Genomic DNA, 15333 nt, shown 5'->3' on the forward strand with positions numbered 1-15333 from the left:
ATCCTCTGATACAAATTAATTAGATGTCCTGAGAGGGTTGGCTGCTGGGGCTGAGGTAGATTGGAGATCAGACAGTTCTGAGGCAGATAAGACAGGACATGAGGCCCTGCTGTAGAAAACCTCTCCGTGGTTTTATCTAGGTGTGTGACAATACTGTAGCACAAACTATTAGGAGCAGACAGTTCTGCTAACATGACGATACAAAATGACATCCATTTCATGAGATTGCCATGGCAACGTCAGTCGTGGAGTGGAGCAGTTCTGTCTGTATTGATTATCTACCCCACAAACTGTGTTGTACAAGCAGAACACTGTTCAATTTGGAACATATCAGGCAGGAATTATAATTACTGGCAACACAAACAAGCACACATTCTTACAAGTGCTCACAGTCACACACTCAGAGATACACACACTTCTAAGATATAGTATAACCTGCAGGCACGTGTGGACCCCCGTCAGCGTAGCCTAATGCGTGACACAACCCTTGCACACAAAAAAGCAATTTGTGAAATTGACAAGGAACTAGTGTAGTAGTAAGCCGAATGTAGATAGATCATAATCTGCCCTCAGGATAGGGAAGGGAGAAAATAAGACGGTACGCATTTCAGCAATACCAATAGCAATATTTATTACGACAACATGGGTAAAGAGAGAAAGATCACAAAATACTCTGAGAGGTCTATTGTTACAAGAGGTTTGTCAAACTAACACTTGTAAAAGTATATTTGAATCATTTAGAATACTACGGCATGCAGAGTCAGAAAAGAAGAAAAACAAACGGTAAAAGAAAGAAAAGCCCCAGAAGAATATAGATGCAGAATGAGAAGGCACAGTTACAGACTAAAATGAGTAAATCTCGGTAGAAGACGACACACTGTAGTTGTACTAATAGGGTGGAAAGCAACAGGTTGATTGATAGAAAGATAATTGAATACAGAACACTTGAAAAGCCAAGGTGATTTAAAGGACAGGTTCAAGGCAGGAGAGTGATTAACCCTTTGAGGACCTGAATGCTTCTCTACTGTTCTCGCCATGATAGTAACTCAAATGTCAACAGCAGACTTTTGAGATAAAATAAATAAGGGTTTTGTCATTTTTACATCACAACTGTTTGTGTCTTACTACAATTACATAACGTCAACATCATATACATAGGATATATTTCAATGGTCTAATACATTCCATTGCTGAGAATTTGGAGGAGAGGTACGGACCTCCAAATCCATTATTTAGCACATGTAAACTTGTCAAGTGATCCAGCTACATTTCTCTCCATTTGTGTTTTTTGCATGATTCTTTATAAAACCATTCTGCTCAAGCTCTCAAAGGGTTAAATAAAACAAGTGGACTATCCTACCACAAGACCTTAGAGAGAGTATTCATCTTGTCCAATCACATGTGACAAAATAGATTTAAAGAGACAGTATCATTTTTCTCTCGCTACCTGTTAGTTCTAGGCTCCTGTGTACAAGCTCTTAATAGTAGCCATTCAATCACTAACAACAAGATGGGGTTTCTCAAGACAACAATCTGAACCAACCTAAAATATTTTCCATAACTTGCCTATCCTCATATATACATTTAATATTCAAATAGTTTACACAACACATTGTTTAAAATAATATCAGGAAGTCTATCTAGTTTGAAAATAAATATGAATTTTCCTGTAATAAAAATACACTATTAAATCTGTATACATAGTATTTTTTTTTTTTCTTAATAAAAAACAACTCGTAATACTGTTATGCATAAAAATGTCATCCTATAATATGTTCTTGTCAATTTCACAAATTGAACAGGCAGGCAAAAAAAAGCAAGGCAGGGAGGGTATCACTAACTTCAGTGTGTTCTCAGAGAGCCTGTTCGTAGACCAACACATAACAAAACATACCTGAATATCAAAGACAAATGAAAAGGCTTCCTTTTGAGCTGCTCTGACCCAAAGGAGCACCGGGTGGGGAAAATAGATACTGTCTCTTTAAGGTTGGTTACATTTTCTCCAGGATTGAACACAGTGCAAGCATGGTGAGGCTTTCACACTCCAAGGCCTGCTACTGTACACTTTCTCAGCGATGAAATTTGATTGGTGCTGTCCAAGAACAACAATACTGATTGGATGAACGTGGGTCAGAATAAAAGGAAAAGCAATTAACAGGTTCTGGGGAATGTTTTCAATGCTCCACTACACTATCTTCATCATATTAATGGCAACCATTTTGCTGCAGCTCTGGGATCAGTTGCCATTGGTTATTGTCTTACTCTCTCCTTCGAGAGTAGCCTAACCATTTCAGTTAAACTGAAAGTTGATTTATTCTGATGTGCAATAAAACTGAAACAAATAAATTGGCATCATTACATCGATAATTTCCGATTTAGAATAACTCAAATGGTCAATTCCTAGATGAAATTTGATTGAGATGCCCCTTGCCCAAACTGATAAAACCAATGAACTGATATGTCGGCTAGTGTTGAAATATTATAGTTTATATAATAAGGACATCTCACTGCAAACTGGGTGCTAAAAGGAGTGTGCTGCTCAAACACAGAGGCTGTAAGGAGAGACCTTGAACTTGAAGGAATATATAAGACATGACATGGAAGATGAGATGCTTGGTAAATTAATTATGATCATGGGAAGGGAGGGGAGAGGGTGCTGATATGGACAATGCCTGGACATTAAGGCTAATTAGATTCAATGAGAGTGTTTCCATTTAGAGGTTCAGGGCAGGGCAGACCCTGAGAGCAGTGCCTTTGTGCCTCTGTCTGCTATGCCGACCTTTGACCTCTTTGTAGTGATGTGGGTTGTGTGAGACCACTTAGGTTAAGGGAGTTGGAACAAAAGCACTAAGGGAGATTGGATATCAACACTGGGAGTGCCAAGGTATACTATATGGGTACTCTCACACACTGTAGGAACAAAAAAAAAAAAAAATCACTCGTACACATACAAACACAATCAACCAATCACAATCACACATACCAACACACAATGAGCAATCAAAACAATTTTCTCAATGCAATATTAAACTGTAGAGGTTGAGGTGATTTCTGCCATTCATAAATACATTCTGCCTTTTCCTAAATACTTTCTTTTCACATAATAAGTATGTCCACTATCAGGGAACATCTTTACACATGTTTCTTGTACGCCTCGTATTATCATCATGCTTGATTTGATAACTGAGCATTAAGCGTCAACATAATATAATCAATCTGAGGAAGAATCTGGCTTGCTGTGATTAAAATGAAAGCCTATTGCAGCATACAGGAACTGGCCATTCTGAAAGTGATGAGAATATATAACATCTCCTGGTACAAAGGCCCATCACCATTACATGGCCCTGTGTTCATCTGCATTCAGCTATTTTAGTCTCATCACTCAACACACACATAATCACGACTGGGGAGACAACAGGTGCATTGAGGTGATGAGCAATGTGGGCTATGACAGCACAGACAGGGAATGAAGGCCAGTGGTAGCATAGAGCAGACTGACTACATCACATCAACCTGACTGTCTCTCATCAACTCTATATGAATGGAGCTAAGAGGAGGCAGAGAGGCTTGTGCTTTGTGTCTGTGCTACAAACGCTAAACAAATTAACAATAAATTAATTAATCTAAAGTACCTTAATATGTTTAATAAATAATAAATAAATATTAAGTGAATAAATACGCTGAAATGAATACCAGGTAATGATGGGTTTGGGAATGAATGAATGACTGGTGGGTGTGATGAGATGATATGATAATAGTGTGTGGCGTTTGACTGTCTCATCATGATTCAGCAGTGATGTGGATGAGCTAGCTCACTGCTTTGCCTTCTAGTCTAACTCCTGGTTTAGTGCGAGCTAAGGGGCATTGAGGGGGGTGGAGACAAAGGGGCCACCGCCAGGGCTACGATTGGTTCTTTATGTGTGACTGGGCGGGGTCTCACCAGAGGAGGCGCACTAGTTCCTCACCTGTGGCGGGGGGTTGGTGGGCCGAGAGGCCCGGCAGATCCAGAGAGCTGTCTGACATCACGTGCTTCAGGTCTCCACCCATGTCTGACAGCTTCATGTCCAGCTGCACTGACAGAGCGTCCTCAGAGTCCTCCTTGCCCACGCTGCTGCCCCCGATGGATGGGAGGTCTAGGGACTTGACTGAAGCAGAGTCCTCCTTGCCTCCTTGTTTGAAGGCTGCCACCTTATCCACCAGGCTCTTCTCCGAGGCCCCCAGCGCTGTGCAGAACTTGGACGACTGGAAGTCGGTGAAGTCATCTGCTTCGCTCCTAAGGGAAGAGAACGAGCCGCCGGCGCTGTGCTTGTTGTCGTCATATGCCAGGCCTCCTTCCTGAGACAGCTGCTTGAACACGTCATACTTGTCAGAGCCCTGCTGGGGGCGCTGTGGAGTGGTGGTGGTCTCTCCTCTCCCCCGTGCCCTCCCCTCTCCAGACCTCAACCCCTCACCCTTGGCCTCCCCCCCAGAGCTGCCGAAAGCCATGAAGTCTGCAAAGTCATCATGAGACGCTGCCACACCCCCTCCTACATCAGGGCCAATAGGAGCAGCCTCCGAAGAGGAGGTGGGGCCAAAAAGGGAAAAGTCACCAAAGTCCTCGGCCCCACCCCCGGGTGGCTTGGCCCTGCCTGGTGGGAGCACTAGGGAGGGGGGCACAGAGGGGAAGGGGCTGGGCTTGATCTCAGCAGGGGTGGGGGCTGTGGGAGCCATAGAGAAGAGATCCAGGTCAGCCATGTTGAGAGGGTTTTTAGGCTGAGAGAGAGAGACTGCTGGTTGTTGTTGTTGATGTAGCTGGTGTTGTAGTTGCGGTAGAGACTGAGAGTTCGGGAAAGCAGGAGGGAATGCTGGCTGAAACATTTTGGCCTGGTCTGAAGGTTCTAGTGGAGAGATGCTGTCGGCGGTTTTAAAGTCTGTGAAGCCATCATCCACACTGACAGACTTGAAATCGGCAAATCCTTCCCCTGCGAAACAAACAGAACAATTGAAAGGCATTGCAAAAGCATTTAACACAGCAGCCAGACAGGGAGGACATTGGCATGACACAAAGTAACATCAGTCGCCTCACTTCCAGTTTTTTTCTAATTTCACAATCCTACAAGAAAGAGAGGGGATTAGTTACGCGTCTGTCACATAGCGGAGGCTCGTGGTGAATTTCAAGCTGTGGAGAGACCTGCGCTGGGCTGTAGTCCGAGACACTGCTAAGAGAGAACAGCAGCAGCAGACATCAGTGCACAAACCAGGCTAGGCTGTCTACAGAGACAACACCACCACATGCACTTGCCATCTGTCAGTCCCTAACTGGGACAGCACATGATTAAGCTGCGACTTCAGAGGAAAGAAGTCCCTTCCTACAATCTACAAAGACTTCCTCAGTACGTTTTTAGATTTTTAGAACCACACAATCATGACAGGAGGGCTATAAGAAAATCCACAAAGGAACTAATGGGCTCACTATGGAGAGTGAGCCTGGCAGGCAACACACAGGAAAGGTCACTGCAATCAGACTCAGGCAGGACTTACTGGAGTCGTGGGAGCTGCTGTCCCCATCAGAAACTGTTCTAGTGAAACAGGGAACAGCAGGAAACAGACCAACATCAGGGATACTGCTGAATGTACTGAGTACTCTGGAAATGTGTGCAACATAAAAGCACACAGACCACTCAGATATTATACAAACAGCATTCTTCTTGGTACACAGTCTCTCTCCAACCTATTTCTGTCTACCTACAAAAACAAGTCATCCAAATTATTAGGAGGAGGGAGAGCTCTACTTACCTACTGGTTTCCTGTCACCTGGTGGCTCTAGCTGTCGGAACACACTGTATTTGTCTCCGTCAAAATCTGGGTCAAACGAGATAAACAAAACAGGTACGCTTTCAACTGAATGATAAATGACAGCATATTTGGCAGGCAGGCAAATGTACTGTACTACAATACCACTCAAATACTATTAGGCAAGTATTCTACGACAAACATCAGAAATGTCTTCTATTTTCTACACATCTGTTAGTTGTGGTGGAGGATGTGTATCAGTAGTGATTAGTTGTTGAGGTGTGTGTGTGTTGTAGGGCCAGGTGAGTGTGTACCTGAGGCAGGCTGAGTGGGCTCTGGAGGCTCCTCCACAGAGAGCTGCTTGAAGACAGCATACTTATCAGAGGATGACGAGGAGGAGCCAGAGACCGGTGTCAGAATGGCAGGAGCACTGCAGACAGACAACACACCATGCTCAGTCCACAGGGGAGTCTGGGGCTGTGTCCCAAATGGCACCCCATTCCCTACATAGTGCACTACTTTTGACCAGGGTCCTGGTCAAAAGTACTGCACTATGTATGTAGGGAATAGGGTGCCATTGGGGACACACCCTGGGGTCAATGCTGCGCCCATCTCCTCTACCTTAATCCCCTTAAGCTGCCTGAGCTGATTGGACACATACAATGGTGAAATTCCACTGCAGTTGTACACCATACTGGACCGCAGATAAGACCCAGGAATCAAAAGCCTGGAGGGAATGAGGGATCTCTCCTGAAGCCTTCCACTGAACATCATCTCGTTAAGAGCCATTGTACTGCTGCTGTCAGAGTACACCTTTCTATCCTGACTGGCTGAAGATTCAGCATGGGGCTTCCTTTAAATTAGAAAGGGATCTGAAACCAGGGGGATTGGAGATACGCAGGAGGAAACAATTAAGCTTTTGTTTTTGAGGAAGTGGAAGGGGATTGTAAGTGACTATGCCACTCAGGCGTTAGATCCTTTATTTCCACATTCTCTTTGTCTTATAAAATAACGGGCTTTGGGCTGCCTCTCCCTGAGAGACAGACTCCCCACGCAGGGATTGAAAAGTAATATTAAGCAACTCTACTGTCCATTGAAATGGATTCATTAAGAGATGGCGAGGTGCAATTGTTATGCTGGAGAAACTACTACAAGCAACTAAGTGACCATGTACTTGTTACCCACAATACCTGTATAAGATGTAGAATTCAGCTTTACTTCCATACAGAATGTGTAATCTGATTTAAAGTAATACCAAACACTGATCCAGCCACTGAAGTCAGTCACTCCAGTCAGTCAGTCACTCAAGTCACTCCAGTCAGTCACTCACTCCAGTCAGTCACTCACTCCAGTCACGTCAGTCAGTCAATCCAGTCAGTCACTCCAGTCAGTCAGTCAGTCACTCCAGTCAGTCAGTCAGTCAGTCACTCCAGTCAGTCAGTCCGTCACTCACTCCAGTCAGTCACTCCAGTCAGTCACTCCAGTCAGTCCAGTCAGTCAGTCAGTCACTCCAGTCAGTCAGTCAGTCAGTCCGTCACTCCAGTCAGTCAGTCAGTCCATCACTCCAGTCAGTCAGTCCGTCACTCCAGTCAGTCAGTCCGTCACTCCAGTCAGTCAGTCCGTCACTCAGTCCGTCACATCAGTCAGTCAGTCACTCACTAAAGTCACTCACTCACTCCAGTCACTCACTAAAGTCACTCACTCGTCAGTCCGTCAGTCCGTCACTCCAGTCAGTCCGTCACTCGAGTCAGTCAGTCAGTCCGTCACTCACTCACTCCAGTCAGTCACTCCAGTCAGTCAGTCAGTCCGTCACTCCAGTCAGTCAGTCCGTCACTCCAGTCAGTCACTCCAGTCAGTCACTCCAGTCAGTCACTCCAGTCAGTCAGTCAGTCCGTCACTCCAGTCAGTCAGTCAGTCCGTCACTCAGTCAGTCAGTCAGTCCGTCACTCCAGTCAGTCAGTCAGTCAGTCCGTCCGTCACTCCAGTCAGTCCGTCCGTCACTCCAGTCAGTCAGTTCGTCCGTCACTCCAGTCAGTCAGTCCGTCCGTCACTCCAGTCAGTCCGTCCGTCACTCCAGTCAGTCAGTTCGTCCGTCACTCCAGTCAGTCAGTCCGTCAGTCCGTCACTCACTCACTCCAGTCACTCAGTCAGTCCGTCACTCCGTCCGTCCGTCACTCAGTCAATCAGTCCGTCTGTCACTCCAGTCCGTCACTCCAGTCCGTCACTCCAGTCCGTCACTCCAGTCCGTCACTCCAGTCCGTCACTCCAGTCCGTCAGTCAGTCCAGTCAGTCCGTCAGTCCGTCACTCCAGTCAGTCAGTCCGTCCGTCACTCCAGTCAGTCAGTCCGTCCGTCACTCCAGTCAGTCAGTCCGTCCGTCACTCCAGTCAGTCCGTCCGTCAGTCACTCCCCCAGTCAGTTAGTCAGTCACTCCCTCCAGTCAGTCAGTCAGTCAGTCACTCCCCCAGTCAGTCAGTCAGTCACTCCCTCCAGTCAGTCAGTCACTAGCTCCAGTCAGTCAGTCAGTCAGTCACTAGCTCCAGTCAGTCAGTCAGTCAGTCACTCCCTCCAGTCAGTCAGTCAGTCAGTCACTCCCTCCAGTCAGTCAGTCACTCCCTCCAGTCAGTCAGTCACTCCCTCCAGTCAGTCAGTCACTCCCTCCAGTCAGTCAGTCAGTCAGTCACTCCCTCCAGTCAGTCAGTCAGTCACTCCAGTCAGTCAGTCAGTCACTCCAGTCAGTCAGTCAGTCACTCCAGTCAGTCAGTCAGTCACTCCAGTCAGTCAGTCAGCACTGTACCTGTTCTGGTGCAGAGAGGATGTGGTGGTGGGGAAGGTTTCCCCTGACTCCCCCTGGAACTCAGTGAAGGGCTGATCCCCTCCTCCTGCCCTGGGGGCCTCCTGGAAGTCCTGGAAGTCATCATCGTCTGCTTTCCCCTAAACACACCACCAAGACGATGGACACATGAGTGTCTACTAAAAGTGTCTACTAAATGGCATAAATTAAACATACTATTATAAATAATGTGAAATGAAACCACATGTATCTGTATATACTATGGAGAGGCTTGGTTGGCCCATTGGCTGGATGTGTTACCTGTACATGTGGGAAGTTGGTGATGAAGTTGGTGGGTGGTTGGGCGGAGGGTAAAGGAGCAGCAGGAGGAGCCCTGCCCATGACTGTTGTTGCAGGCATGGCCATGGACACAGGGACAGGGGGCTGAGTCATCATGGGCTGCTGGTGTTGGTGCTGGATGACAGGGGCCATAGCCATGGCCAGGGCAGGCAGGTTGGGCACCGGGGGAGAGGGGAACTGGCTCAGGATCTCCACATTCATGGCTGGAAGACCACTCTGCAGGGGAGGGATGAACAGGGATCAGTGGTCAGGTTCAGATGAGGCTGCATCTCTAGAATGATGGACTGTTAGTGTGACATCACTGAAAGTCCAAGTTAATGTGCTTAATGCGTTAATGTGGATTTTCATATGTTAGACATTTACAAAGTTACTTAAACGGGTGCATTAAACATCGCAAAGTCACCGTGATCATATATTATACAGACAATACTGTCAGTATGAGTGCATCGTTATTATAAAGCAGTGATGCTGGAAAATGTTGATTTTTCTTTCATCCAACTCAATCATCCATTAACATTCTATTCCATCCAGCAGGAGATGGAAAAACAGATGTTTTGCTGAAATAAATAATTCATTAAAGTCAAGTTCCATTTTAACAGCCTCCACTGGCGCGGCTTCCCAAACCTTTTCATCACTCTACAAAGGATGCAGCTCATGGCGGCACTACCTCAAGGCTCTTACATTTACATAACTAAATAAGTGTTATTATTCTCGCTGTGGCAGGTGGAGTGCAGATTGAGTTGTGAGGTGCCTGGGATTGTCAGTCTCCCAGGGGTGCTGGTGAGCGGCAGGGCAGATAAGAGGTCTGCTGTCACACTAGGCTGAGAGGAGATCCAGTCACCTTCACCTGGCTGCCTGAGCTCAGTCACACCACCACCACCACCCTCCCAGAGCAGAGATTCAGCACAGTCACTCACTATCAGTCTCAACTGCACACGTCATAGCATGTCTCAACTGCACACGTCATAGCATGCAGTAGGCCTAACTACTGAAGTAAGGTGCAATGAAACATAATATTAGAGACTGTCCTTTACTTCACATGAAGAAAATATCACAGTGAAGGATGGTCTTATGTCCCCACTGACAGAAAAACACCTCAAATCTTTCTGTTGTTAATAACTCCGACTCTTTAAAAAACACAAGGTGATGCAAATGCCTACCTGTGCCACACCAATCAGAGCAAGGACTGTGTAGAGCTCCTCCTTGGTCAGCATGCCAGGCGTGGTGCGATTGGCTGAGGCCCAGATCTGGCCCAGTGCTTCCCTGGGCAGGCCTGAGGACATCAGGATGGGGTAGAGCTTGGCTGTGTCGATACCCCCCGGAGTCATGGTGAACTGCAGGACCTTTTTGAACATCTCTGGAAAGGAGAAAGAGAAGGCATAGCAACAGATCAAACATATTACAGAAAGAATGGGTAGAACTAGGAAGTTATCTGATTGACTTGTTGGAAAGGATCTGAGTAGACACGATAGACCATAATACATAAGTGGTAGAAATCTATTCAAAAACGTAGGCGTTTACCTGGGATGAGGCTGTCGTTGTAGAGCCAGCCTGGAACCATGGGCTGGATGTGCTCTTGTTGAGGGTAACCACCAACACCTGCTGTCAGCAACACAGGGACAGTTGGGTTAGGAGCTGAAGCAGAGACTTAGGGCTGGGTGTACTACCTGCTCTGCATCTCACCAGACCAGAGCCTGCCTGTATAGTATTCTCCACCTGTCTGGAGATCTAAGTAGAAGTGTAATGCTGCTCTGCACTGATTCACTAAGGATGCATCCCAAATGGCACCCTAGTGCATTACCTTTGACCAGGGCCCATATGGATCTGGTCAAAAGTAGTGCACTATAACGGGAATCAGGTGCCATTTGGGATGCCACATCCTAAGCTTCCTGGTGCTTCATACAACTATTCATCTTTCCTTGGACCAGAACCAACTACTCCAACAGCTCCTGAGAGGGAAGAGAGGGTTGGATTTGGGTTGTCAAACAAAATAAATTAGCCTGTCTCTTCAATTCATACCAACATTGATCTAAATCTTCTGTGCAACCATGAGGTCATTTTTTCATTAGTGTACTAGGGTGGAGTTAGTGTAAAAGCAGGTGTAAAAGCAGCTCCTAAAATACACTTAACAATGTGCATTTGGAGAGGAAGATGCCTCAATGGAAGCCTCAGACTAGTACGTCGAAATGACAAATGTTGACTCAAGCAGCAAATCCTCTCATCAGACCTCTATGATGAGGAACCTCCACATTTCCCTGGGACAGACAGCGAGCGACTGAGGAGAAAGACAAACAAACGAGAGAAAATAGATAGTAGCAGAGTGTCAGAGCGGCAGAAAGGCTGAGCGGCAGAAAGGCAGGGCGGCAGAAAGGCAGGGCGGCAGAAAGGCTGAGCGGCTGAAAGGCTGAGCGGCAGAAAGGCTGAGCGGCTGAGTGGCAGAGCAGCAGAAAGGCAGGGCGGCTGAGTGGCAGAGCAGCAGAAAGGCTGAGCGGCAGAAAGGCTGAGCAGCAGAAAGGCAGAGCGGCTGAGTGGCAGAGCAGCAGAAAGGCAGGGCGGCTGAGTGGCAGAGCAGCAGAAAGGCTGAGCGGCAGAAAGGCTGAGCAGCAGAAAGGCAGAGCGGCTGAGTGGCAGAGCAGCAGAAAGGCAGGGCGGCTGAGTGGCAGAGCAGCAGAAAGGCAGGGCGGCTGAGTGGCAGAGCAGCAGAAAGGCAGGGCGGCTGAGTGGCAGAGCGGCAGAAAGGCTGAGCAGCAGAGGGGCTGAGTGGCAGAGCAGCAGAAACGCAGAGAGGCTGAGTGGCAGAAACGCAGAGTGGCTGAGTGGCAGAGCAGCAGAAAGGCAGAGCGGCTGAGTGGCAGAGCAGCAGAAAGGCAGAGCGGCTGAGTGGCAGAGCAGCAGAAAGGCAGAGCGGCTGAGTGGCAGAGCAGCAGAAAGGCAGAGTGGCTGAGTGGCAGAGCAGCAGAAACGCAGAGCGGCTGAGTGGCAGAGCAGCAGAAAGGCAGAGCAGCTAAGTGGCAGAGCAGCAGAAAGGCAGAGCGGCTGAGTGGCAGAGCAGCAGAAAGGCAGAGCGGCTGAGTGGCAGAGCAGCAGAAACGCAGAGCGGCTGAGTGGCAGAGCAGCAGAAAGGCAGAGCGGCTGAGTGGCAGAGCAGCAGAAAGGCAGAGCGGCTGAGTGGCAGAGCAGCAGAAAGGCAGAGCGGCTGAGTGGCAGAGCAGCAGAAAGGCAGAGCGGCTGAGTGGCAGAGCAGCAGAAAGGCAGAGGGGCTGAGTGGCAGAGCAGCAGAAAGGCAGAGCGGCTGAGTGGCAGAGCAGCAGAAAGGCAGAACGGCTGAGTGGCAGAGCAGCAGAAACGCAGAGTGGCTGAGTGGCAGAGCAGCAGAAACGCAGAGCGGCTGAGTGGCAGAGCAGCAGAAACGCAGAGTGGCTGAGTGGCAGAGCAGCAGAAAGGCAGAGCGGCATGCAGAATCCGACTGAGGCACCAGCTCTAGACCCACGGGACTCCAGTAGGTATGGGTCAATCCAAGCGTAGCATCTCATCCATGTTAAACCCAAGCAGTCAGCAGCACGCGTGAGTCTCTCTCTGACGGCGTCAAATGACACCGATTCCCTACAGAGCTCTATTTAGGGAATAGGGGCCAAGCAGAAAGATTCCTCAGCTATATAGGAGAGTCCCGAAGCACTTACTCAACAAAACAGGATGAATGACATCAAGAGCTTTTAGGGTTGGTTAGTATGATTTCCATTACAGATAGGACAATCAAGAGAAGCATCAGGGGTAGAGACAGTAAAATCACATTGTCTCAAGTCTTATTAGTCAACGTTGAAGTGTTTGCTGCAAAATAAGAGAGAGTAATCAGGGGCATTCAACCATTCGCTTGAAAAAACAGGCCCCATGCTCTGCGCTGATTGTGTGTTAATTCTGCAGTGATCGAAGGCAGAGAAAGAGACTGTTAATAAATGGTTTATTTTCTCACCACCATCACTACTGGTTTGGGGAGGAGGGGGGTCGGCTGCTGGTGAGGGGGCTGTGGGCCCCAGTGCTGGTGCCTCTGGTTGTGGTGTTTCTATAGTGAAAGCAGAAATCAGGTCCCCAGGAGCCTCAGCCCAGTTCCGGGCCTTGGTGCTGGAATGAAACTGGGCCGAGACTGTAGCTCGGTTAGGGGCCAGGGTCCTCTGGGACTTAAAGCTAACCTGGGCCTTCTTTTCAGCCGTTAAATCACACGAGGAGAACAGTTTCTCTTCCAGGGACGGGCCTAGAGAGGTGAGTGAGGAGGAACACAGCTGATTGATATCACAACCATTCATAATGCCCGTTTCTTAGTTCTATTGGCCCCTCCTCAGTAATGAGGGTAGAGCGAATTTGGATTCAACAGAAACTGACCATCATTACTTTACAGCTGTCAGTCAGTGTGTACATCTCAACTCAGGGACACTTTAAGAGTGTAGAAATGTAGTGCTTCAGCAGCTTCACACATTACATGACAAATATGTTCAACTTCTGCACCTAGGTGGAGCTACTGGCTACTTATTGAATGCTACTGATAGGCTAGGCTAGGCTATCACTTTCCAAATCGGTGGCACTGGCAGCATATCAAAGAGCTAGAGCAGTGGTGTCAAACTAATTTTGCCCCAGAAACCGCATTAGGCCTTCAGCGAGGTCCGGAGGGCTGCACTAAAAATTGGTTGGAATTTTTGATGGTCCATGTCTGTTTAGCTTTCATTTCGGTGATTATAAGCGAGCTGGAAACAGTCAAGAAACTGTAGGAATATAGGTCCATTATAATTTCTACAGTTTCTACCTGGTTTTAGTCATTTAAAAATGACCACCCGCGGACAGGATTGGACACCCTCGCAGGCCGGATCCAGCCGTATGTTTGACACCCCTGTGCTAGAGCAGGTTTGCGCCATCTAATTGTCTCATGACAGACGGGAGACAAGTACCAGCTCTGTCTCCTGTCCTCCTGATGTGTTTACTGTCTGTCAGAGTCTTCCATCTCTTCCTCACTAGAACTGGCTTATCAGGGCCTCTGCCAGCCAGAGTGAGCAGTGACACTGGGAGTATTCTACTAAATGTCAGTACTGATTTTAATGGAGGCAGAACTGGTTGTTGGGTACAGCACTCACACGGTTTACTTTGTAGTGTGCGTTAACTTAAAGGCTGAAGCGATCTGACCATCTGTCGTGCCGTCTGTATGCTTACACACAGTAAACTGACTACAAACCGAGTCTGACGCTAGAGAGCCTTCAACACCACGATGCGGTACGGCTTATTGTCTCATCAGCAGCACTGGTCACAATTTCCAAACTGTGTTATTGGTTGATTATGAACATTAAAGACTGACTTAAGAGGTTGATGTGAACGAAAAACAGTTACCTTGAAATGCAGATGGGGAGCTGGAGTTGACAGTAGAGTGTTGGGTGGCAGTAAGAATGGACATAGAGGCAGGGAGGGACTGGGGGAAGGGGGCAGAGGAGGGTCTCTGACCAGGACCTGGGTCTAAAGAATGGGCCTGGGAGGAGGGGGGGAAGGAGGAAGAAGCATCTAAGGGACCCTGCATAAAGTCACTAAACTCGTCATCGGGGAAAGCAGGGGGGAGGGAGTGAGAGGTGACAGAAGAGTGGGATGGCGATGAGTCTGTAAAAATTGAGAAATAATAATAATGGCAGAACAAGACAACACAGGCTACGATGACGGGAGGTGGACACGGTGCACAGTGCTATAGTAGTGAAACAAAGGCTAGTTTGTGCAGGATCAGAAAATGTATCACACATTTTTAAGATAATTAAAAAATATATATGTTTATCATATGAAATAATAAATATGATAATGTCCATAGTTAGTATGAACTAAGGATGTCAGATCAGTTAATACTAAATAAATAAGGTGGTTAGTTTGATGTTTGCTAATAGACAACATTCTGTAACGCACAAGGTAATCACAGTGAGACACAGTAGGTCAAGTTTTTTAAAATAAATTACAAGTGAAACGTGACAGAAAAACAGAAGATTATGTTGGTCTCCTACTAAGTATGATATAATATTTGTGAGAGACAGAGGCAGATACAGACTGCTCTGTCCATTGCAACTGCTGCTGTCACATAGGCTGGCAGGCACCAGCCTGTCTGTCTCGTCTGTCTGTCTGTCTGTGTGTGTGCCTACACCCCAGAGGCAGCCTTATCATTCTCAGGGGTGGCTGTTCAGTCAGGCAGCAGGGGAGTGGAGCTGTGTCCTGACTCCTGGAAGACAGATAAGGAGGAAACACAGAGTGAAGGACAATGACTGTACTGATGAGTGTACCTGGCTTCTTGGGGTGTGAGGATGGCGTGGGGTGCATCTTGGCGTCTCTGCTGAACCCGTCCAGGTTGCCTTTGATGGCCTCCAGCGCGTCGTCCCGACTCGCCCCCATCTGTCCCTGTGGATGGGACAAAGCAGG

General features: G+C 47.6%; 1 protein-coding gene across 26 annotated transcripts in view; it reads right to left on the minus strand.

Annotated features, from left to right (window-relative positions):
• Positions 1-15333, minus strand: part of synrg (synergin, gamma) — a 45951-nt gene that overhangs the window by 15970 nt on the left and 14648 nt on the right. For 4 of the 26 annotated variants that reach the window (XM_090223591.1, XM_090223589.1, XM_090223596.1 and 1 more), the window contains 10 exons: positions 15198-15312; positions 14275-14535; positions 12875-13153; positions 10426-10503; positions 10065-10261; positions 8866-9120; positions 8569-8705; positions 6087-6202; positions 5776-5841; positions 3966-4961 (listed from right to left, as the gene is read on the minus strand). In XM_090223591.1, the coding sequence (XP_090079717.1) occupies positions 3966-4961; positions 5776-5841; positions 6087-6202; positions 8569-8705; positions 8866-9120; positions 10065-10261; positions 10426-10503; positions 12875-13153; positions 14275-14535; positions 15198-15312 (2500 nt within the window). Of the gene's footprint in view, positions 1-3965; positions 4962-5520; positions 5554-5775; positions 5842-6086; positions 6203-8568; positions 8706-8865; positions 9121-10064; positions 10262-10425; positions 10507-12874; positions 13154-14274; positions 14536-15197; positions 15313-15333 lie in introns of all 26 variants that reach the window. The other 22 variants (XM_090223588.1, XM_021587975.3, XM_090223594.1 and 19 more) reach the window with 12 other exon arrangements.

The sequence above is a fragment of the Oncorhynchus mykiss genome, chromosome 27 (genome assembly GCF_057628025.1).
Source record: "Oncorhynchus mykiss isolate SJ-2025 chromosome 27, ASM5762802v1, whole genome shotgun sequence".
NCBI classification, from domain to species: domain Eukaryota; kingdom Metazoa; phylum Chordata; class Actinopteri; order Salmoniformes; family Salmonidae; genus Oncorhynchus; species Oncorhynchus mykiss.